This window comes from Podarcis vaucheri (genome assembly GCF_965113315.1).
Source record: "Podarcis vaucheri genome assembly, chromosome: 13".
Classification (NCBI taxonomy): Eukaryota; Metazoa; Chordata; class Lepidosauria; order Squamata; family Lacertidae; genus Podarcis; species Podarcis vaucheri.
Genome location: NC_138751.1, coordinates 19,509,192 through 19,534,125, shown reverse-complemented (window position 1 = coordinate 19,534,125; position 24,934 = coordinate 19,509,192). Strand labels below are relative to the sequence as shown.

The window sequence follows — 24,934 nt, the reverse complement described above, 5'->3', positions numbered from 1 at the left end:
CCGGCCTATAACCATAGCTGTCAACTTTCCCCCTTTTTTTGCGAGAAATTCCCTTATTCCAGCGCCGTTTCCCGCTTCTATCCCGTATTGTTAGATATCCCGTAGACTCTCCCCGGGACAGGTGAGGCTGCAGATCCCTTATTTTCGAGGCTGCTGATCCCTTATTTTCGAGGCTGCTGATCCCTTATTTTCAAATCTGAAAGTTGACAGCTATGCCTATAACTTATAATATGAACAATAGGCTACATTGCAGGGCTGTCGTAAACTCCCCCCCCCCCGCGCGGCCACCTATACATAATCAAACCAACCAGCGATGTGGGAATGGGCTGCACTTGCGCCGCTGCCAAGTGTGGGCTTTGTGTTTCAAAACGTTTAAAAGCTACACACGCGTTATCTTTATCGCGTGAAATAAGGCCTGAGATATAAAGGGCACGACGGACTCCTCTCTCTGGCGCTGCCTTTTGTTTGGCTGCATAATCAACGGTCCACGAAAAGGCTCGCGTTCTTCGTGGTTTCCCACGGATGGAAATAGCGTCGAAAGGAACCAGGAAGCGCCCTCTCAGCCGTCGTGAGTTACCACTCTGCTTTCTAGGTAAGCGTATAGGGTGGGACAGCTGAAAGTCTATAGCGTCGACTGCATATCCACAGAAGGATATCGGGCGGGCTGTTAGGAGAAGTCCCAGATTTCATTGAATAGCTCCCCTGTCAATATCATCAGGGAGGTGCCTATTGGTCGAGATGGACGTACATCCCAATTCTGAGAAAAAGCACGCCGTGTCTATTGGCTCCCTCTCCGAGCTCTCAAGTGGCGTTCCGCGGGGACTCTCTTTTCCTATTGGCTACGCCCTTCGCACGGGGCGGAACGTTCCTTTCAGTGCAGGACCAGGCTGCTGCGGGAGGAAGGCGCAGCCGTTGGGAGCCCCGAAGAAAGGAGACACGGAGAAAGTGAGGAGCTCTCATTTCTCCCCTTTAGGGGCACTCTGGCCACCATGGAGGACGGCATCTATGGTAGGGACCCCTGAGACCCGGCCACGGGGAAGCTTAAAGAAGGGCGAGGCAGGCGGAAGGGAGCATTGTGAGACCCGTCCAGTAACTACAATGGGAAAAGCGGGTAGGCGGGCCGAGCCATTCTGAGCGAGAAGACTAGGGGGCGGGGCCGATCCCTTACAAAGAGGGGTGGGGCTGGGCTGAACCATACCAGTGACAGGGGGAGATGTGCGAGTGGGCCATCTCATTTTATTTAAGGGGGAGACATGAAAATTGTATGGATCTGGTGACGTGAGCCATACCCGATGTACACCATTCGATTGTCAGGGCGGAGGTGTGTTTTTTTTAAGGCTGTACCATTGTAGTGGTGGTGGTGGGAATTGGGATGCACCATTGCTGTGAGCAGCTGGGAGTACCTATTACAATGAAAGGAGGGGGCGTGTGGGTCGTACCACTTGGCTGAGTGGGGGGAGGGTGGCGTTAACCGGCAGAGCCATTTCAGTTGGCGGAGGAGGGAAGACTAAAAAATAAAGTTACAATAATTTAAATAATGGTCTGTACCATTTCTCTCTTAGGGAGGAGGGGTGTCTGTGTCCCGGGGCTAAACATTCTGCGGGGGTGGAGGAATATTTGGAAAATGAGTCAGAGAGGATCTTATCTCTTGGAGGGGCTGCCTTTTATTTGCAGTGCACGGGAAGGTCAAGCATCATTATTACTAAGAACAATAGATTGATATTTTATTTTATTTTTTTGAAGTTGCTTTGTGAGCCCAGTGTTGGATGACAGCTCAATGTGAGCACAATTAATTAATTATTAGTGCCGCTGATTAATTGCGCTCAGGAGTTTATGTAAGTGCTTCAGAACTTGTGTCACCTCAGGTTCCCCTGCAGTGCATTTCTTCCCTCATCCCCAGCGGCTCCTGAGAGATAAGGAACATATCCTTTTAATTAAAATGATTTTAATTTAAAATTCGAAGCACAGTTTGCAAACACAGAGGGAAAAAGTGGGGAAAGCTTAGTTTTACTGCATTTAAGAATAAGAACAACCCGATCTCAAGAGGCTATCTGTGGCATACACACCCCTATTCTGCAAGAGCTGCTGTGCCAAGTGTAGCTTCCTTGCTGTGAAGGTCCTCACCAAGGCCACATCCCCACCACACATTTATGATTTATGATGCCACTTTAAACAGTCATGGCCTCCTGCAAGGAATCTTGGGAAGTGTAGTTTGCTGATGCGATGGGAGTTGTTAAGAAATCTCCCATAATCCCCTCACAAAGCAACAGTTCCCAGCAACTCATTCCCTCTTCACAGGGAACTCTGGTCATTGTCACTCAGCGAGGGGAATATGGAGATCCCTGGGCAACTCTCAGCAACCCTTAACAAACTACACTTCCCAGGGTTGTTTGCGGGAGCCCATGGCTGTTTAAAGTAGTATCACATTGCTTTACATGTGTGGGGTGAATGTGACCCAAGTTAAGTGAGGCTATTCAGGAGAGCCCATCTCCCTGGTGATGGCGCCCTGGTTGTGGGGTAGCCTCTACAGAGAAGCCCGTCTGACACCTTCCTTGTGGTTTCTTCAGAACTAGATGAGGGACTTTTTATCCTCCCAGACTTTTTAAACTTGTGGTCTTGCTTTATCCCACTGCTTTCACGGAGTGTCGTACCTCAGCTTTGCTTTTAGGTCTTTCTCTGCTGGAAAGGTTTACGCTGCAGCTGTTTTTTTATGATAGTTTCATTTTTATATTTGTGAGATACCCAGAGAACTACGTTATTGGGCAGCCAAAATAAATAAGTAAATGTTTCAAAGGAAGCCATCTTGGAGGAAGCAGCTCATGCAAAGCTTATTTATTTATTTAATATCCTATCTTCCCGTCAAAGGGCTTGAGGGAGCCTACCTAGTTCTCTTTCACATGCACCTATTTTCACCTTTGTAGGTAGGTTAGGCTGAGAGATAGTAAGTGGCCCAAAGTCACCCAGGGAGTGACCTAGATCTCTTAGACCTAGTGTGGTGCGTTAACCGCAACACCATTCTGTCTCATCTGAGGACAGGTAATTTTGCCACATCTGGGTATTGGGAGTGTTTGGATGATCCAGTCACACCCAACTCTGAGACCGGGAAGAGTTACTAACTTCTTTCCCTGATTACCCCTAGAGGCTGATTAGGAAGGAGACAAGCCCAGAGGGGTGAATCATGCACTGGCCAGCCCCTTTTGTGGTTTGATACTTTAGACCTACAGGCAGCAACAGGCCTTGCAACTATATTGTGTGCAACTATCTATCCTCATATTGAAGACTGGAGGCTGAGGGAGATTCACAAGTCTGTCTCTTGATTGCTACACCACATTATAAAACTGGAAGCACCATGACCCTCTACATCCAGATGTTTGCAGCCACTAACTCAGATCACACTTTGCTCCTCAGTCCTCATTGAATGGGGATCATTAGTAATGTGATCGGGGTGGTAATAAGTTAATTGAATGTGTGCTCTCTAGTGTACAAGCTTTGTCCGATCCAGAGAAAACTCTTCGAGGTTTAGGATTATTAAATCCATACATCTCTTCCTACTGAAGTAATCCCAAAGTAAAAAATACAATGATAAAATTGCATCGTTATTTTAAAAAGATGTAACAGTAAAATATATCGTTGGTGCTGTCCGCTGCCTGGTGCTGAAACAACACATTTGCCTGGTGCTGAAACAATAACAAGGTTGGCTCCAGGCAGGTCTCCCTGGGGAGAGCTTTTCATAAATGGGGGGCTGCTGCAGAAAAGGCCCATTTTATTGTCACCATCCTCTAGACCTCCCCTGGAAGTGGCATGCAAAGAAGGGTCTGGGCAGGTTCAAATGGGGAAAAGCCATCCTTTGGACTGAGAATCCTATCTGGAAGGCTGCAGTCCTGTCTGGAAGTTAACTTACCAGTGAACTCACTGGCACTTCCGAGTAAGATTTATTTATGTGCTGCTTATATGTCAAAGGGGTTTCTGTAGGATAGGATTGTACAGTAGACATAGAAATGGAAATCCTACCTGCTCCAGCTTTTCCCATTCACTCTGCTTCTTGGCCAATCCCAGGAACCATCTAAAGTATTAGTTACCCCTAACCTGCCACATGGAACCCCCTTTCTATGCTTTTTCTATTTCTTTACCATACTTAATCTGCCTCCGACCCTATTCAGGCATTCTGATCCCTCCCACAATGAGGGATAGCGGGGGGGGGGGAATACACTGACTCTGCACCCCATCGCCCTCTGCAAGTTGGAGAGAGCAGTGGGGAACCTTTCTCGACTAGCATAGTCTCCCTGCTTGATTTATAACACCGGTCTTCCAAGCTGACTCTGTGCCCATTGTATCCTCTGACTTGGTGCCCACCTCCAGGCTGCAGCTTCCATTGCTACCAGCAGGGTGTGTGATCAAAATGGCTAGAATATTACACTCCTTCCCATGTTCTCTCCCAGTGCCTCCAGACCTGACGCCAGAGGAGAGGCTAGAGTTGGACAACATCCGCCGGCGGAAGCAGGAGCTCCTGGTGGAAATCCAGCGGCTGCGAGATGAGCTCAGCGAAGCCATGAATGAGGTGGAGGGGCTGGAAGCCAATGAGGGAAGGTGAGGGATTCCCTTCTTTTACAGGGGGCAGCTTGCTGGTAGAGCATCTCACTTTGGTGCTAAAGGTCCCTTGCCCCCAGTGTCTCCAGATAGGGCTGGGAAAGACTCGCTGCCTGAAGCCCTGGAGAGCTGCTGCCAGTCAGTGTAGACAGTACTGAGCAAGAGGGATCAATGGTCTGGCTGTATGAAGCAGTCTCCTGTGTACTTGGACATGGCCCTGCCTTGGCCACTGGTCAGAGATTCCTTAACAATATGCATTATGCAATATGCAGGACTACAACTTGCATCAATCCTGACCATTGGCAACACTGACTGAAGCTGATGGGCGTTGGAGTGCAATAACATCTGGAGGGCTGCAGTACAGAGTGTGGCCACTTCCAGAATGTTGTTTATATCATGGTGCCAGGACAAGCCTTTCTGGCAGCAACTAACCTCATTCCTGCAGCATCTGCATTCAAGCTCAGAATGTGCTAATCCCAATACCTCCTTGCCTGCCATTCTTTGATTGCCTGGGATTTTCTTGTAACATTTAATCCATTAATCAGTTAGATTACTCCATGTTGGAAAAAGCAAACTGTCAGTTGACCAAAAGGATGTCCCTTAGGCATCGGGCAACATGTATTTAAATGTGTGTGTACACACAAGAGGTTTTAAAAAAACTGCTGATGGCAAGCAGGCATCTTAAAAGAAAGCTTTCCTCCGCTCACACATACATCTTTGCCTCAGAAATAATTGTTTTCCCCCATATGCAAATGTGATTAAAAGCTTAGTCAATTAATCAGCCAAAACTCAGGTGATTAATGGATTAAAATGACTTTGATTAGGTTGCAGCCCTAATTGAAACCAGGAGTGGAGAAGCCTCCAGGTGTGCAGAAGTACATTTACTGAGCCCCACAAACAGAAATGTATGTTTATATTATATTGAAAAGGGGTTCCTATTCATTCAAAACACTAGCCTCAATAAATACTTGTGTAGGAGGTTTCCCCTCTTCTTTTCCAACAGCTGCTAGAGACCATGTTAAACTGTCAGAGAAATATCCCAGAAAACCTTGGGCTACAATGCCCTTTCTATGCAAGGTACATGATGGGGGAAATGTAGCTCCTTGTAGAGTGCCCCATAGAACCTCATGGTGACCATGCTGTGAACACATCCTGATTCCTCCTGTGTCAATGCCAGCCTCAAGTTAGAACTTCCCTTCCCTGCTTAATGAGTAACAGTGGGTAAGCAAATGAGTTCTCTGGTTCCATTTTGCCGTTTACAAGTGCTTGTGCACTTCACCACTTTTACAAGGGCTTGTGAACTGCCAGGCAGGCAGTGTTGGAAGCCAGGCACTGGCCGTAATGGATCTTTGGTTGGCTGTGGCACAAGGCTGTTCTTATCACTTTATTTCATTTTTCGAGAGAACGTTCAGTGTCTGCTAGTGTGCCTGTCATGGTAAAGAGTGTCACCTCTGATAATCCATCGTTTAGAGCCAGGTTGGACGCTTGGGGGTAAGCATGTGACACAGTCCTTCTGAGACTGGCAGTACCAATTTTGGAGCGCAGGTGGGAAGTAGCATGTACATTTCCCCAGAGTTTCCATTTGCTCCTAGAGGTTTGCCGCCCCTTTGTTCTTTCAAGGGCCAAAGGTCTGATGGGTACGCTTCCTTGTCTTGTACAGTAAAACGCTTCAGAGAAACCGGAAGATGGGGATGGGCCGCAAGAAATTCAACATGGATCCCAAAAAAGTAGGTGGCGTGGGTGTGTGCATGCAGTGACTGTTTCTGGTACCAAATATATGTAGCACCTTCAGCCATCCACCTGGAACAGGTGGAATACAGTTCCCCTCCCCCCTCCAAGCTGTGGTGATAATTATTGTTCTCATGCAGCAGTTGGATTCTGACATTGATCAGGCATTACAGTTGCATAGAGTCACCTCAGGAAATGACGAGTCATAAATGGCATGTGATTGGCAGGTGGGTGGGTGGGGGCTAATCTCTCAGGAACTGCATGATAAGTGAGGGCAGGGCTAGAGTCACAGTGGGATGGAATCCCTTCTGCCACTACTTCTACTATCTTTCTGCCGCCGCCTCCCTTTCTTTCCCCCTCTCCTGGCCTTTCCTCCCTCCTCAGTGGATTGACAGGAAATGGACACTTGACAGAGGTCAGAACTGACTACTTTTGAAATTAGGCCAAGGGGTGCAGGTTGTCTGCTTCTGTTCTGGGGTTTGTGGCATAGGAAACATGTGGCCCTTTGTATGTTGCTGAACTACAGCTCCCATCATCCCTGGCCCTTGGTTGTGCTTGCAGGGACTGATGGGAGTTGGAGTCCAGCAGCATCTGGAAGGCCAACTGTTCCCACCCCTGTGAAAAGGTAGCGGAAACTTCTTTTCTTTTTGCTGGACAGGAGAATTGTGAATCCTGAGTTTTCTGCAATTGCCTCAGAATTGCAATTTAGTGGGTTAGGGAGCCAGTCCTCCCAGGTACTCTCTGGGAAGTATCTCTGTGACTTAAATGTTTTGTTAGGTTGGGGGCATGCTTGAGCTCTGGGTCCCACGGTTCTCAGCTTCTCTGTTGTTGTTTTTTTGCAGGGAATCCAGTTCCTGGTGGAAAATGAACTGCTGCGCTCCACCCCCGAGGACATTGCCCGCTTCCTCTACAAAGGGGAAGGGCTCAACAAGACGGCCATTGGCGACTACCTGGGCGAGCGGTGAGAAGGGTCGGGGAATGTGGGAGGAATAGCCTCACAGAAGTGACCATTTATAATCCACCGTGGTGGTGGAGCTTTGGAGTCTCCAGGACCTGGGAAAGGATCATAGGGATGGGGTGAAAAGTAGCTTCGCCTAGCAGAGGGAGTGTAGTCAGCAGGAGAGAAACAAGGGTGTGGGCCTTGCTGAGTGAGGGGGTTCAAAGGGGAGGTCTTAACTGTAGCTCTCTCCACCTTTTATTCAGGGAGGAGTTTAATATCGCAGTACTCCACGCCTTTGTCGATTTGCATGAATTTACTGACCTCAACCTTGTGCAGGCACTCAGGTGAGTCTGGGAATCCTCAGCCCTCCTCTAGAATAGAGAGCCCTGGCCTGCTGGAATAGGTCTCCCAGCCTTTTAGCTGCAGGTTCTCGCCTTCTCCCTTCCTGTGCTGGGTGGGGGGGGGAGGCGGGAATGGCACCAGCAAAGTGGCGTTTTCCTCAGCCAGTCATGGGCACTCTTGGCTCTTTTCCTCTGTCTCAAAAATACATCCCAGTCTTGAAGTGTAACGGTTGCCTTCCCACAGACGCACCACATGCCACAAGCAAAGAAGGCATGGTGGCGTCCTTGTCATAGCTGTCAACTTTTCCCTTTTCTTGCGAGGAATCCTATTCAGAATAAGGGAATTCCCCTTAAAAAAGGGGAAACATTGACAGCTATGGGCCTTGTATGCTCAGGCTTTGTACACACCATACATTTAAAGCACATGACTTCCCTCAAGAATTCTTGGGGACTGTAGCTTACTCCTCACAGAGCTCCGATTCCAGGCACCCTTAACAAACTACAGTTCCCAGCATTCCTTGAGGGAAGTCGTGTGCTTTAAATGCATGCTGGGCGTGCAGCCTTATCTCTGAGAGAGAAACCTCCTGTCCAGTCACATGTCCCTCCTGTTCTCCTTAAGCACAGCTTTTTTATACCCAGTACACAGAATTCTGTCAGCTGCATGTGCATAGTTCTTGTGTAAATGCGACTATCTCGGGCACCTTTCCTGGAATGCTGCTTCACCACAGGAAAGCAGCAAATGAAAGGCACCATAAGGAGGTTTTCAGGCATTTCTTTTCAACAATGTTTCCCTCCACACACACACAAATCAGAGTAATAGAGCTAGAAAGGGGCTAGAAAGTCGTCAGTTACAACACTGTCCTGGAGGTCCGTTCTGTTATATTTGCATTAACTTGCATGGCCAGAATTACAAAATACTACATACAGAGAATAAGGCTAGGCACAGTATTTACGGAGTAGGCATAGAAGCATAAAATTGTAGAGTTGGAAGGGACCACAAGGGTTGTCTAGACTGACCTCCTGCAATGCAGGAATCTCTTTTGCCCAATGTGGGGCTCAAACCCACAACCTTGAAATCATTCTTTTGTCTGTTCATCGTCTTCCCTCTAAACCCCATCTAGGCAATTCCTGTGGAGTTTCCGACTGCCAGGAGAAGCCCAGAAAATTGACCGTATGATGGAGGCCTTTGCCCAGCGGTATTGCCTGTGCAACCCAGGAGTCTTTCAGTCCACAGGTACTGGGTTTTCCGGAAAAGGGAATGCGACTCTTATCTGGTGCTGGGAATTGTGGGGCTCCTGTGTTCTCCAGGATGGAGAATAAATCCAGTTCTGTCGATCACATTCAGGCAATCCTATCTTGGTTTAATACGACAAGAGAGAAACGAGCCTCCTTTACCGACCTGCCTGCTGCTGCTATGCTCCTCTTTTTGCAAAAGCTGGGAAACAAACCAAACCAAAGGCAAACAAATCCAAACGAAGGAAACTCTGGCTGAGGGCGGAAGTAGAACCATCCGCAATTGCACTGCCTCCTCTGTATTTTGTAGGATCAGCACAGAAATCAGTCAGAAAACTGTTAGAGCTGCAGAGCAATCAGCTTTAATTGACACCACTCACAAATATTTCATAGAATTAAAGCTTTTATTACTGCAAAGTCAGAGAGTCTTGGCAGACTACTTAAAATATTTTTTCTGCCTGTGGTAGCAATTGTAACAAGATGTTCTAGATGCCGCACAGTTTTCAATTCTTATTCGTATTGCTTCATTTATTTCGTATTGTATTTTATCATCTTCTATTTTGCTCAGATTGATGAAATGCGGTATACAAGAAATGAAGGAAGCCACAAACATACAATTAAAAATCAGTAGAAATAGTTGTCTGCGCTGATTTATTTATCTATATATTTTGCCGCTTCAACCTAAATCAGCAGGGCCTTGGCGGAGGAGCAAGGCAGCCTGGCAGCTAGCCCCCCCCTCCCCCACCATAAAGCAGAATTAGCTGCACAAGATGGACGTGCCGAGGCAGGTACTGAGTTCTTTTCCTCTGTTCCTTCCCCTCCCTGCCGCAGATACCTGCTACGTCCTCTCCTTCGCAGTGATCATGCTCAACACCAGCCTCCACAATCCCAACGTCCGCGACAAGCCCACCGTCGAGAGGTTCATCACCATGAACCGCGGCATCAACGACGGAGGAGACCTGCCTGAGGAGCTGCTGCGGGTGAGAGGCCTGCCAGAGGGGAAGGGGAGGCCTGGGGGGGGGGGTTCAATGGGCCTGCTGCTTTGTTCTTTGGGCGTTTTTCTGGGAGAGGGGGAGGCCGTCGTAGTCGTCTTCACCGCTCAGGAATCCTCTGCCGGCTCGTGAGAGGCTTTGACCTCCTTGATTTCAAAAAAATGCCCTTCGTCCTGAGCACTTTTTCTATCTGGTGTTTTGTCTTCTCTGCTGTATCTTTGGTGGTCTCAGTGCTGTACTGAAAACACAAGCACACACACCCTTTCTCTCTGCCTTGGGAAGGGCTGTATCCTGCCTGTAACTCCTCCCCTTCCTCCCCTTCCCTTCCCCAGAATCTGTACGACAGCATCCGCAACGAGCCCTTCAAGATCCCCGAGGACGATGGGAACGACCTGACCCACACGTTCTTTAACCCTGACCGCGAGGGCTGGCTCCTCAAGCTGGGTGAGAGGTGGCCCCCACCCCCACACTTCCCTTTAAATACTGTGGTCTCTTTCCTCCCCCCTTCCGTTCCCCGCTGCCCTTCCCCTTGCCCTCCCCCTACCACCACCGCTACCCGCTCCCCCCGCGATCTTTGCACGTCTCTGCGCTCTCCTCTCTTCCCCCCCACCCGCCTGTTGTGTCATTTAAAGCATGACCTCTCTCTTCATCAGATCAAAGGGATCCTCCTGAAATCCACCCCAGTAGCCCTTCCCCCACCCACCAGCAAATACATAACAACCCGTTTGGACCCACTGCTCATCGGATTGCAAGGATCGGGCAGAAACCGGGATCCTCCCTCCTCTTCCCTTCCCCCTCCCCAGCTCCTCATTGAGGTGGATCTCCTCTGAAGGATGATGAGAGGGGTCTGCTGGGATTTCGGAATCCCTCTAAAAGTAGGGAGAAGTCAGCTACTGAAATGTCTCTTAAAGCTCCTTTCTGGCGTCTTAATATTTCGCCAGTGGCTGTGGATAAGTTTTCAAGCCAACCTGAAGCGCTTGAAAGTGGCCTTCTTAAACAAACAAAAAACCCACCACCACTATGGGATTTATAGAATGTTGAAGCCAAAATCTGGTCCCATATTCAGTGTCTGACGTTCATCTGCTCCTTAATCATAATAAGTTCCCAGAATCGAGTTAGGGGTTACTAGTGAAATTCCCACCGGAATAACTTCTGCCAGAAAACAATCACATCTCTGTAGTCCCAAGACACACTGTTTGCTGGATCTGTTGCCTTGGGCAGCTTCCCAAGTACTGAGCTGTCTGTGGGTGAGGTGTTCCCAAAACGCTGATGCCATTGCAGAGCCTGAATTGTAGAACATGGGTGTCGCTGTCCAAGCAGCCCTGTAATAGATGCGCAGCCACAAATGGGCAAGGATTTTGTTTCAGAGCAGCAGACGGTGGCCAGATGGGTCAGAAACGGGGTTCTTTATCTAAGGGGGGGGGGAGGAACTTATGCCGTATCCTCACACCAGAAACAAGTAACTCAGATGAAAGACTCCAAGGCCAGGGCCTTGTGAGGTTGCCATTGGTCCTTGAGATGATTCAAGTGTCCAGAATAGGCTGTTACTGCTGTCCAGAAGCATAATGTGGCAGCTTTGCAGTGGCAAGGCATAGGAGGTGAGTTATTGGGTCCTGACTTGTGGAAGCCCTTATTCAAGACCTCCATCCGCTGTCCTCCACAGGGGGATTGGCGTGAGGGTGGTCGTGCTTGACCCTGCTCTTCTAAATGTAGAGCAGGTTCAGTGTGGGCAGACCTTCCACCTCAGCCACCACCTGCTCAGAGTAGAGGGCAACATGGAAGCCAAGTTTCATTACCACCAAATCCTCCTTTCTGCCCTTGATGGAGGGGGCGGTGTCCCCAGCACAATACAGTTGCCCATTGGCTGCCCTTGGCTTGGAGGCCAGCCAATCAAGAGCAAAGAGGAGAAGTGTTAGGACGCCGAATCAGCACGGCTTCAAGATGGAGGCATCTGAAGAAAGCAGTGTTATTTTTTGGAACCCCCTCGCTCCCCACACAAAAGTGGGGACCATAATGTAAACACCTTTTTTTAAAAAAAGGAGGAGGAAGTGGACTTAGAACCTCGATCCCTGGCCTGGTTAAGATGTCGAGATCCACCACAGCTCCCTGTGGAGGCTGATGTTTTGGGAAACCATTCCTACAATCGCTAATGCCAACCTCATCCACACTTTTAGCAGTAGGGTTTCTTGTGACGTGCCAGAGTTTAGGGGTCTACGTTATTTAGCCAAGTGATGCCCATCACCTTACATCCACCCCAATAAAATTTTAAACCCTTCCTCCCTGTGCCTGCCCCTCCCACCCCACTCCTGATGCCCCCAAATGCCTGTGTCTGTGTCGGAGGATTTTTGATTTGACCATGTACTTCTACCTTATGTTGATGTAACTTGTTCTCCTTTCTCTCTTTCTCTCTCCTTCTCTTCCTCTCTCTCTCTTGCTCTCGCTCTCTCTCTCTCTTTCTCACCCCCATTCTCTCTATCCTGACTCCCCGGTCCCCACCTCTCTTTCTCCCCTCTTTCCCCACCACTGCTGCCCTGACCCCCCTCTCTCCTCCACCGTCCCACGGCGCGGACTACATTTGTTCCACTGTCTGAATTCTGCCCCCCAACCCAGGAGGTAGGTGAGAAGAGGGGGGCATGTTTGCTTTGCCGCCGAGAGCTGGTTTGCCTGGTGCTCTTTGGAGGGGAGGCGGGGGGGGGCGGGGTTGGAAATGAATTGTGCTGGGAGCTCAGGGACGGATTCAGTGGGCTAGGAGTGGAAGACTAAATATGGAACTTGGGTTCCTTTGTTGACTGGAAGGTGTACACATCTTCATGCATTCATCTTCAGCCAGTCGATCAGGAGGACCCACAAATGGGTCACACCATGACCTATAGCGGGTTTCAGTAGTAGCATCCTGACAGAGAGAAAATCAGAGAGACGGTGACCAGATGCAGTGGGGGACAGGTATACCACACCTTTTAATACGGTGTTTCTCAAACTTGGGTCCCCGGCTGTTGATGGACTACAACGCCCATCAGCCCTAGCTACTGGTCCTGCTAGCTAGGGATGATGGAAGTTGTAGTCCAACAGCAGCCAGGGACTTAAGTTTGAGAAACACCGTTAGCTGAGGATCTTAGGTAATAAATTGGAAATAAAGCTGCCAATATCATAGAATCATAGAGTTGGAATAGACCACAAGGGCCATCGAGTCCAACCCCCTGCCAAGCAGGAAACACCATCAGAGCACTCCTAACATATGGTTGTCAAGCCTCTGCTTAAAGACCTCCAAAGTAGGAGACTCCACTACACTCCTTGGCAGCAAATTCCACTGTCGAACAGCTCTTACTGTCAGGAAGTTCTTCCTAATGTTTAGGTGGAATCTTCTTTCTTGTAGTTTGGATCCATTGCTCCGTGTCCGCTTCTCTGGAGCAGCAGAAAACAACCTTTCTCCCCCCTCTATGTGACATCCTTTTATATATTTGAACATGGCTATCATATCACCCCTTAACCTCCTCTTCTCCAGGCTAAACATGCCCAGCTCCCTTAGCCGTTCCTCATAAGGCATCGTTTCCAGGCCTTTGACCATTTTGGTTGCCCTCCTCTGGACACGTTCCAGTTTGTCAGTGTCCTTCTTGAACTGTGGTGCCCAGAACTGGGCACTATATCATAAAGGCTTCATATAAATCTGGGCTTCGGCTGCCCTTGGAAGGCTGGGTGGAATTCAAGTCGCTGCACCTCAGAAAGTATATTATGGTGCTGGAAAAGGGCAGCTCTAATTTTCAAGTACTATTGTGCTCGTGTCCTGTCTGTGGAAACAGAACGCTGGGCTATCCCAAAGGCTCCGCTAGCCCAGCCTCCTGGCCTGATACCAGCAGAACTGTTGTTATGTACTTACGTGTTGCAGAAGATGACTGAGTGCAACCTGCAGACACAGAAGCAAAACACCCACAGGAAGAGCAGGAGAGGGCTGTGGCTTTCCAGCCCTGCTCAAGGGCTCCCCAGAGGCATTTGAATGGCCATGGTGGAAAAGCAGGATGCAAGGTCAGATAGGCTCCAATAGCACTCTTCTGAGGGTTCCTAAGAGGGAAGGAATATATGCAACCCATAGCCTAAGCTGTGAAGGCGTGGGAGAAAGCAAGGGAAATTGAGAAATTTCACACACACACACACACACACACACAGTTTTTCAGAGACAAATAGGGGTGGGGAAATGGAATGGCAATTTGTCCAGGCCTTCACATCCCTAGCTGAAATACCCTCTTCATAACTGTTAAAAGCAGAGGAGCCCTCCCCACTCTTGCATCTGGTTACCCTAGAGAGAAGCAGGAAAGTGGAAGGTGTTTATTATAAAGAAAAAGAAGAAAAGAACGGAGAGTGGGTCCCATGTTAACAGGGGGTCCTGAATCTGAAAGACAGAGGACTACTATCTTAATGGGTAAGGTGGGAGGAGCAGAATGAAGGGAAGTGTGTGTTTGTTTTGGGTCGAAATGGGGAGCTTAAAAGAGGATGAACTGCATTTTTTCCAAAATCAGCATCCCCCCAAGGGCTGAAACATTTGCCCAGTGGCATATATGAGACACCTCCAACTAGACGTGCAGACATGCAGGCATATTCACCTTGCCTGAAGCCAGGGTATCTGTTGGCTTTGTGGAAGCATCTGGGAGTAAGAATTTGGGGATAAGTCTGAGCTTTGTAGAAGTAGTTGGCCTTCAAGCCTGTAGCAACCGCTTGCCTTGCATGCTGAAACTGGTGGCAGTTCCCTGGAGGTCCATATCATCGGGAGTCCTTTTACTGAATATGTGAAGTGGTGTTTATTCAGGAAAACCCAGTTCATCAGCAAAATCTGCCTCCCATAGAGGTTGAAAATGCATTGGAAGCATCCTAAGCTGGCAAGTCCTCTTCCGGAAGAACCTTGCCTAGAGGCAAAAATGCCTTTTTCAAATTACAGCTCTGTTTTCTTTTTGAATGGGGTGGGAGGGGTCACCACAAGGCTAGTCCTGCCCCCCCCCCCCAGTTGCAGAACAGCAGGACATAACTTGCTGGGGGAGGCTGCCTTAGAGGCACAAGCCCTCCGCTGGTCACTTTCGTCTCAAAGTAGCCTGCTGGGATACCCAGTGCTTGCAAAGCAAAACCCACACAAGAACGAAAGAGAGAATATATCCCACAGACTCCTATTCTACAGGAACGTCCTCCCACACTTGCAGTTGTGCTTTGTGGTTACTTTGAGTGTTTGCTGCCAGTTTTCTTCTTCCCGCCCTGGGGTGCCATCTTCAGATTCCCCTTTGTCATTTGCCTCCCCTCGTCAGCTTTTTGTTTGTTTATTTTGTTTCCCTTTTCTTTTCACACTTCTGCTGAATCTTTTTCGTTGCGTCGGCTCTGTCCGTAAGCATGGCTTCCCGCCGCCCCCGTGGCTCCATGGGTGGGAAAGGGTTAAGTGGCGGAAAGAAACTGCATCAATGCGAGCACAAATCCCTCCCCCCTCCCTCCTCTTTTGCTTTCAGGAGGGCGAGTGAAGACGTGGAAGAGACGCTGGTTCATCTTGACTGACAACTGCCTCTATTACTTTGAATACACAACAGTTAGTATGGTTTCTCTCCCCGCCTGCTCCCATCCCATGCTCCCACCCTTAACCAGCAACCTGGCACCCAAGAGCCCCAGCCCAGGGCGGTATCTGCCTCCCAAGGGTGCCAAACAGCCAGGGTCGGGAGGAACAGCGACCGAGGGCCCTGGAGGAAGCTGCCTTATACTGAATCAGACCTTGTGATCCACCTAGTTCACTGTTGTCTACAGTGATTGGCAGGGGCTCTCCGGGGTCTCAGATAGGGGACATTCCCAGCCCTGCCCTGGAGATAACCAGGGAATGAACCTAAGGCCTTCTGCCTGCAAAGCGGATAAATGGCTGAACTTTGGCCATTCCTAAACCCAGAGCATGGGAGCTCCTCCAGAGTTCTTTGCTTGGGGCAAAGAGGGCAGGACACGGGGAATAGTCCTGCAAGTTCAGCCCTGTCTGGGTCAACAGAAACAGCAGCAAACACACCACCCTTCACACACACACACTCCCCAAAAAGTTTGGCCACAAATAAAAGAATGGGAGTTCCATCTGGCATGCCAAGACCAAGTGCTACTGTGTTGAAGAAGGTGCCAGACCTGCTTGTTTGCAGCAGTGGCAGAGGGCTGAAGCTGGAAGAGCCCTGAGGTCTGAGCTGCACCCTTCCCCCAAGTCTTCTTGGATCAGGCCCTTGTCCTCCTCTCCATTCCCTTCCCAGCTCAGGTTTCAGACACCTTCCATTTCAGCTCCATCTCTCTCTCTTTAATCCGCTAACAGGACAAGGAACCAAGAGGAATTATCCCTCTGGAGAACCTGAGCATTCGAGAAGTGGAAGATCCTCGGAAACCAGTGAGTTAGCACTGCCGTGTGCTGTTTTTGCATCTTGGTTGTGCTTCTTTTATTGGATGCCTCATGAAAATCAGCATAACTACTGGGTTGCAGCATTGCGATTGTTATTCATTCCTCGTGTGTGTGTGTGTGTGTGTGTGTGTGTATCACTCAAGTTCCAGTTATTTAAGAATCCTATGTGGTTTTCATTATTATTTTTTAACTCTCTCATTAATTTAACGATGTTACCAAATTGCTGCTTTAACTTTTCCTTTGTTTGGTGGGGGAGGAACTTCCATTCCGCCCTTCTGCTGTCACAGAAAATGGTGAGGAGCTCTTAATAGTAACAGCAGCAATTTTTGAAAACACAAAACGTTAATCCCATGACGTTTTCCTGCCCACTTGCTGGTTGCGAGATCCCGTGTGGCCAGCCTCCCCACCTGCCTTCTTCCTCCTGTGTCCTGCCCAGCCCTCTTTCTGAACCACTGGAGAGGTGCAGGGGGTGAGGCTGCTCAGAGACACCTGCCATTCTCAGGAATTTCTCTCTCTCTCTCCTCCCTTTTCTTTGTTATTAGAATTGCTTTGAGCTCTACATTCCCAACAACAAGGGCCAGCTTATCAAAGCCTGCAAGACGGAGGCAGACGGGCGCGTGGTTGAGGGGAACCACATGGTTTATCGCATTTCGGCGCCAACACAGGAGGAGAAGGATGAATGGATCAAATCCATCAAGTGAGGATAGGGCACCATTCCATTCGGGGGGGGGGTCCTGGGAATCCTACCCCCATCAACAGCATTTTCTTCCTCCATCTCTAGCCAAGGAATGGAGAACCTGTGCTCCTCTAGAGGTTGCTGGACATGCAGCTACCATCACTCCTGGTCATTGGCTGTGCTGGCTGGGGCTGATGAGAGCTGGTCATCCAGAGATACCTGGAGGGGGCCATAGGTTCTGCAGCCCTTCTTAAAGCCTTAGATACCACACTCACTTCCCAGAGAATTTGACACACCTCATTCAGATTTCTAGACTAGACCTCACTTATCCTAGGGCATCTCTCTTTAGGCTCCAACAGGCCCATCCTTAACCTCAACCTGAAATATACCTTGATCTTTTAATTCAGCCTTTTGGGGAGCTGCTTTAATTTAAAAATACATTGGGGGACCATTCCCCCCCCCCATTTTTTCTTTTTCTTTTTTTACTATTTGTTTTTATTCCTTTATTTATTAGACTCATCTCTCGCCCTTCATAAGATCTCAGGTAAAGATCACAAGGTAAAAATATAAGGTAAACGTACAAATAAATAGTTGAAACAAAAACGACCCAACAATACCCCCCCCTCCCAAATAAGCATATTTAAAAGACTATAAATATCAATCAGCCAAAGGCCTGGTTGAAGAGGAACGTTTTTGCCGGGTGCCTAAAGATATATAATGAAGTGCCAGGCGAACCTCCCTGGTATTTATATGCTGCTGCAACCCACCTTAGATCAGGCTGCAACATGGGTCCCAAGGCATTTGAATATATGTCTTCCTTGTCCAGTTTTTGACTTTCCAGCCTTTCAGTCCACACCTGGCATTGTGGACATGCTGGTTTACGAGATGCCTTTTCCCTAAGAAAGCCTGGGAGATGATGCTCAGGAGAGGCAAAGCTGCTGCAGATCTTACATTCCCAGCGAGCGGAGGCAAGCTGCCTTAACCTGAACCAGACCATGGGTCTATCTAGCTCTGCATTGCCTGCACTGACTGGCAGCGGCTCTCCAGGGTTTCAGGCAGGGAGTCTTTCCCAGCCCTGTCTGGAGTTGCCAGGAATTGAACCCAACGCCTTCTGCGTGCAAAGCAGAGGCTCTTCCACTGAGCTGCGCCCTTCTGCAAAGATTCCTAGGCGTTGATGGGCAGGGAGAGAGAAGGCCATCGCAGCTGAGCAAGTTAGAACTGGTACATTTCGGGAAGATCCTGGAGCTACGAACCAAGAGCTTCTCCCAAGGCTGGCACATTCATTTAAATTTCCTTTGCTCATTCCCCCCCAGCCATTGAGATCGAGAATCAGACAAAGCTTTTAAATGATGGTTAAACTATTTTTTTTCTCAGATGAAAATGAAATTAAAGCATCTCCCTCAGAAATCTGACCTGCAGCAGCCTTGCAGGAAAACTTGGGGTTGATCGGATGAGAATTAAGTAGATTTGTCAGTTTGAGAAGAGTTGTGTTAAGAGTGTAGCCATGACACCTCCTTTCTTAAGAGGGTGGGTGGTGTAACAGCTGCGGTCAGAGCGTGATGCGGCTGCGGAGCTTAGGTGTGATGTATTTGCTGTTTTGGAAAAAGCAACACAGACAGTGAGTCACCCATTCTAACCCTTGCTTGGAAAACCCCCAACTTCACAGGCTCCCTTTCTCATTACACTAAAGATTTCTCAAAATGTTTCTCTTTTGCTCTGACCACAACAAACATAATTTCACCCTCTCTCTATTTTTCCCTTCCCCCGCCCCAGCTTTCTACTCCTTTTAAGTTATGTAATAAGAGTAGTATAGAAACATTTGCTTAAGTCAGTCTCACATTACTAGCTGCAGACCACTGACCTGGAGCAGATACAGTGACTCTCTGGCCCTCCAGAAGTTGCTGGACTACTGTTCCCATCAGCCACAGCAAGTAGGGCCAGTGGCCAGCATTGATGGAGTTGCAATTTCAGCAACATTTAGAGAGTCAAAGGTTCGTTAGGCCTAGCCTAGGAATCCTGGCTCTTCCTCTGTTGAATCACAGTCCTCTCCCAAGAAGGGAATAGACCAGAAGTTTTGCATCCTAGCTGTGGCAGGGACCATTCCTACCATCAGGAGCAGGTGTGCAGTTTCCTGCTTCTCCCTGCTTTCCCCATATGTCCGGGCTGTGTTCTGATTTCCTCTTCATCCCATCTCCTAGACTTCAGGCAGTCTGTGTCTCCCCCACCCCACCCCCCTCTTAAGTGTTTATCATGCTTACCTTGTCAAAGATCCATATGTTACCTGATTTTGTTCCTTATGGGCTGCATGGAATGCAAGCAAGGAGAGAGACAGGCTGCTGGCAGCAGACCAAGGTTGGGACAGTGCTTGGTTCTTTCTGACGAACCAGACTCCAATCCCAGAACTCCTTGACCCATCCAAAACCCGGTGTGCTGTGCCACACCAGCTGGGACAGAGCAGAGTGCCATACAATGCCAGAGGCCCTGATTGGTGGCTGACCTGTCCCATTCCTCCCTTTGCCCCTCCCAGGGCTGCTGTGAGCGTGGATCCGTTTTACGAGATGCTGGCCGCCCGCAAGAAACGGATCTCGGTGAAGCAGAAGCAAGAGCAGGCATGAAGCGGGGGTCCTGCTGCCCCTCCTCCTCCCTCCCTGCGCTCTACCTTCCTGCATCCCCTCTAGGACCTGCCGACAAACCCACCTGCGTTGAGCTCCATGAAACCAACCAGCCAATCCCCTGCCCCCTTATCCTTTGGATCGTTGGACCACCACACAACTCTGCCAGCCTGATGGCATGCCAGCACACCCGTCGCCCTCTGCCCGCCTTCCCCTAGTTCACGTCTCCAGAGCTTCCACTTGGCCTTTTGGGATTTGCCTACGGGGGCATGAACTTCGTCTGCGCCAGGGACTCTGCAAGAGTCTGAAGTGGGCCTTCCTGTTTTGGGGGGGCAGCTTCTCCCTCTCTGAGCGGTTTCTTGTCTTATGCCCCCCAGCAGACTCAGGTAGATGCCTTTGAAGCCCCCTCTGCAGCTTGACCCCACCTGGACTTAAGAGGGCGACACGCTGGGACTACATTAAGGGAAGGTTTCCCACCTGATTGGACCTTCAGACTATACCTGTTTATGCTTCCCCAGTTTAGAGCCAGTCTACATGCTCAGAATAATAAAGGAGATGGGAAAGCTCTCTCAGGACTGTACCACTTCAGAATGCAGGCGGGAAATTGCACGCTTCCCCTGGCCAACTGCATAAAAACAGCATCCTGCACACCTAAGCAAAGCATGTGCAAGAGTAAGCTAGTGTGTCTCTCTGATAGGCTAGTTTTCTCTGTAGGGGGAGGTTTCTTCGGTTTTGTTTTTACCGCAGGGGAATATTCGGTCCCTTGATTTCCCCCACCTGCATTCTAGTTCTGGTACAGTCCCGGGAGAGCTGTTCCACACCCATTTCCCTGAAGGTGTAGGCCACCCCTTAGAGTCTGTTGCCAAACCAGCTACACTGTGTCTCCCCGTATTCCGGCTCTGAGCCTCTAGTAAGTACCAAGGGCTGTACTGCTATCCCCTGTTAAGTTGGCATTTGCGAAAGGAAGTGAACATAACTGACAGCCACGAGGGGGAAGCAGGGAGCCAGACAGACCAATGCGCACACTGACACAATGTCAAACACTACCCAGTTCCTCTACAGCAGGAATAGCCAGCACATTTGTGTAACTTGACAGCTCTTGACTCTTCACAGCCGGGGGACAGGGTCGGAAGAAACCTTCAGTCCCTCTTTCCTGCCGTCACTGCCATTTCCAAGAAACTGAGCTGCTACTCACAAACCTTTGCAGAGGCAACTGGACCATTGTCTGCGAAATCAGTTCTGCTTTTCCCCGCTCCAAAGTCCTTCTCTGTTCAAAGACTTTGATGCTCAAAGACTACCACCAAGAAATCTGGGGCTTCCCTGTCCCAAATGTCTCCATACCTTTGAAAGAGGAACCTGATAGGGAACTTTGACTTCAGACCAGCGATCTCTGTAAGAAGGCATCTCCTGTGCTGAGACGACACGGTGGAGGTGGTTGATGCCAAAGTTCTGCCTGGAATGAACTGAAATTTGAAGCAACACCCTCTTCTCCTTCTCCTTCTCCTTCTCCTCCTTCTCCTTCTCCTTCTCCTTCTCCTTCTCCTTCTCCTTCTCTCCCCCACCCCACCCCAATCCATCCCTCCCTAAACAGTTTACTTCAAGGTTAGGACTCCTGTCTAAAACCAAAAGGCTCTTCCATAACACAAAACAGATGAGCATTCCCTGAGCACACTTTGACCTCTCATGGCTGAAAAATCAGGATGGTTCAATGCTGGATATTCCCCACCTTCCCCAATACCTGCCGCAGGAAGTCAAACCCAAATAAGTGGTTGATGAGGTCAGAGGCCAGGATGTGATGTTTCCATATAAATTAACCCGGAGTAAAAGAGAGTGACCTTTTGAATGTGCTGAAGATCTAGCTTCTACAGCTTCTAACCAGATAAAGCTCTAAATTATTGGGTGGGACATTGTACCTCCACCTCCCACAACTCTCTAACTAAAAATCTTGTCTTCCACCACTTAACTTGCCTCAGGCAAACCCTTGGGTATGGCAGCTGGGGTCCTGCAGGACTTATTACGGTCCTGAGGTGTGATTGCTAGAGCCACGTGAAGCGCTTTTCAACTAAAGTTTATAAACTCCTTTGCGAAGACCTGGTGAGATTTGCTGCAAAGTGCTTGTAAGCCTGCAAAGGTCTTTGACTGCAACAGGAGTGTGGCCTTGTCTTTTTCTGCTGTGAGCATTTTAAACTTCCCATTACCCGCAAGCCAGGGATGAAGTGCATTTTTTTTAGGACAGCGGCCATTTTAAATCCTTGAAACATAGGTAAATCTGGTTTGAGGCATCCTGGATTTAAAAAGGATGTAGTTTGGTCTCAGTCACAGTGAGATCCACTCTTTCCGTATGGAAGAAAGGCAAAAGGATTCGAGGCAGGACAAGGAAAAGAAAACGGTTTGGTATTAATTTTCAGTTAATATGGGTGTGTGAGAGGGAGAGCTATTCCGTTTGGGTGTAACTGACATGGTAAGGGCCAAGTTTAATTAGATCTTATAGAAATTATGTGTCATTGATTGTCTGAATCGGGTCACTTGATATTAAAGATGGCAAACCAGCCGTCTTTATTCTCTCAATTCAACTTTTCCAAATTTGTGGGAAGTATATATTTACAATTATTCTGCTGAACAGGCCATTCCCCTTGCGCAATTAAATTATTTCATTGCTCCCAAAGCGCCTGGAAATTTTGATCCTAGCAGCTGTCATCAGTCACCCACTCTTCCCCGAAATCCTAGAAGCCTGTATTCTGTACTACTAGAACCCAGTTCTAGGAAATTCCAAGTTTACAGCCCTTTTCCTGTTAGATCTCACTGCCTTGCCATAGTCCCCTTTTAGTTCTGAGAAAAACTCCTGGCTTTAAATGTGCCTGCATTGAACAGGCAAATTTTTCTAAATGCAAATATCAGCTAATGTGGAGTGGGGTGCTGATAATTATCAGGATTGCAGCAGGCGGGGGGGGGGGAGTTTGACACATCACCTGGCAAAAAATTGTGCCTCCCAAGCTGCTGTTTGCACTTGGATGGCAGCTCCCATTGCACATTTTAATGAGCATGACTGCAGCAAGAAAAGGAAAATTCAATTCCTCCTCCTGCCCTACTGCGATCTTAATAATTATTCGCCACGATCACCGTGGCTGTTTGCATTTTTTAAAGAGTGCATATTAATTATAAAGGTGCATTTAATGTCACTGATAGTTTGGCTCTGAGTCCCAGTTTCTCTCTCTGGCCATTTGTGGCTAGTTTTCTTTCCAGCATCACGTGCAGACAGCTTCTCTCTCTTCCCCACCTTCATCCGCCTCCAAATCATCTCATTTTTGGACTTTTACAAGAAGCTATTCACATGGTAGCTCTGGCAACGCCCAGAATAGGTGCAATTGAAAGATGAGGACTAGTTCTACAGCAATATCAATGGTAAAATTTTACTCTTACCACCCCTCCCATGGCAAACTTCTCATTGTGGATTTGTATACCTGTGTTGCTGGAGTGGGGGCAATATAGCAGCCCCCACCTGTTCCAGAACAAGAAAGAAAGAAAAGTGGGCATTTTTTCTTGTTTTTAAATCCATTTCCTTTTATGATGACGATGTCTCTTTTTTAAAAAAGAAAAAAAATGTTAATTATTATTTAAATTTTAATGTATGCATCGTTGGATGATATGTAAACACTGCAGACTTGTCTATGTGTTGCAGGAGTCTTTATTAGTAGTATTAATTGAACCTCAAAGAGCCAAGATGGAGCAATTGCACACAGTTGGGGGGAAACTGAATCATTTTTCCCAATTTGGGGAATGGTGAGTACAGCTAAATGTGGGCTGGACTGGGGGACCTGTGGCCCCACAGGATATCATTGGGTTTCACCTCTCATCAGCCTCTGCCAGCATTGCCAATGGTCTGGAGATGATGGGGGTTGGAAGTCCAGCAACATCATGGTTTACTACCCTTGAATCAAAGGTTGAGAGAACAAGCTCTTTGGGATCTAACTAAGAAAGTAAGCTGGTTTTGGGGGCCCAGCAAATGTACAACCTCACCCCCTGTCCGGGGTAGTGATGGGTGAGCTCCACTCTCTTCCCCATTCCAAAAAAATGGGGAATACAGTGGTACCTTGTGTTACATACGCTTCAGGTTACAGACTCAGCTAACCCAGAAATAGTGCTTTGGGTTAAGAACTTTGCTACAGGATGAGAACAGAAATTGTGCTCTGGCAGCACAGCAGCAGCAGGAGGCCCCATTAGCTAAAGTGGTACCTCAAGTTAAGAACAGTTTCAGGTTAAGAACGGACCTCCGGAACGAATTAAGTACTTAACCCGAGGTACCACTGTAGCTCATCTTATTTCCAAATCCAAATTTGGAGTGAGTCTTCTATGTATCAACCCAGTCCTCTTCACCACACCCACCCACTGATCTCTTCCCTCCATCCTCTCTTATGAAGACTGGTGCTTCGAAGTACTCCAGTAGCAGCAAACGGGGAGAAAGGAGGAAAATCTCTCCTACCTCCCTGCTGTGAAGCAGCCTCTGAGAAACAGCCATTCCAGGGTTTGCTTTCAGCCAGATGTTCGCCCTCTGCATAGCAACGCATCAGGCAAAAGGATGGGGGACTTTCACAGAGCACCAGCTCTGTGCAATATGGTTCAAGGGTGTAGCCCATGAGTGGGGACACTGATTCCTCTCTGGATCAGATTGAACTTTCTCCAGTTCAGTTGAAAATCTGAGCCAGAGAAGAACCATGTGTACTGCTCACTTTGTATTTGAGCTGAGCCTTTTAGGTCCAGGCATTGTATTGATTTGGGAAAGCAAAAGGGAAAATGTCAGATAATATTGGGTGGGCATCAACTACAGCTCCTGAGACCAGCTTGCTGTGGAGAAGCGGAAGCAAGATACTGCCTTTCTCCCCACCCCCTGCCCTGCTTCCTGGAGCCAGACTAGATCTCTCTATTGGCCTTGGGGTCACTAATGCATCCTTCCTGAGGCTATTAATACTTTGCTGCTCTGCTGACCTTGCATGTCCATCCCACAGCGGAGGGGCCAGATCTGGCCTGAGCCACTGCTAATGAGATCAAGAACAAGTGTATGACCTGCCTGGAGACGAGCCAAAGCAATGCTGAAATCACTTTTCTCCAAATGAAATTCTCAGGTTTTCCCCTTGAGAATTTTGATGCAAAATATCCGCTGGATATTCTCTGAACATTATTAGCAATTGCTCATAATACCCTTATTCTTCCCTCCATAGCAATTCACACATGTTCCTGGAACATCTCCCATCTGCTCAGCTGACGGGGTCAAAAACTGCTAAGCTCTCTGCATTGCGTTGCCCAACGTTGACTGAATATTTCATACCTCTGTTCAATACATCTTAGCTGATGGTATATTAGGGATGCTATTCAGTATTTGATAGCTGAAATGCAATTAGTGCTGCATACACTCTTCTCTCCCTGAAAGGTAGTCAACTGT

General features: G+C 48.5%; 1 protein-coding gene and 1 long non-coding RNA gene across 3 annotated transcripts; one reads left to right on the top strand and one right to left on the bottom strand.

Moving 5' to 3' along the window:
• Positions 1–479: 479 nt before the first annotated feature.
• On the top strand, positions 480–19,646 carry CYTH2 (cytohesin 2). Of its 2 annotated transcripts, none has more exons than XM_082197067.1 (12): positions 480–945; positions 4,440–4,587; positions 6,248–6,314; positions 7,158–7,276; positions 7,519–7,599; positions 8,718–8,830; positions 9,661–9,809; positions 10,154–10,266; positions 15,300–15,378; positions 16,126–16,197; positions 16,752–16,906; positions 19,413–19,646. In XM_082197067.1, coding segments are annotated over exons 1-12 (1,185 nt in total). In that variant the 5' UTR covers positions 480–944; the 3' UTR covers positions 19,501–19,646. The 2 variants fall into 2 exon arrangements, with proteins under 2 accessions (XP_082053193.1, XP_082053192.1); XM_082197066.1 differs by having other exon boundaries at positions 484–1,008; positions 10,154–10,265; positions 15,302–15,378.
• A 1,176-nt stretch (positions 19,647–20,822) lies between these two features.
• LOC309517723 lies at positions 20,823–24,256 on the bottom strand. The gene is made up of 2 exons (XR_014213235.1): positions 21,060–24,256; positions 20,823–21,009 (listed from the first exon to the last, which is right to left on the bottom strand). It is a non-coding gene; the product is annotated as an uncharacterized lncRNA (long non-coding RNA).
• Positions 24,257–24,934: the final 678 nt, after the last annotated feature.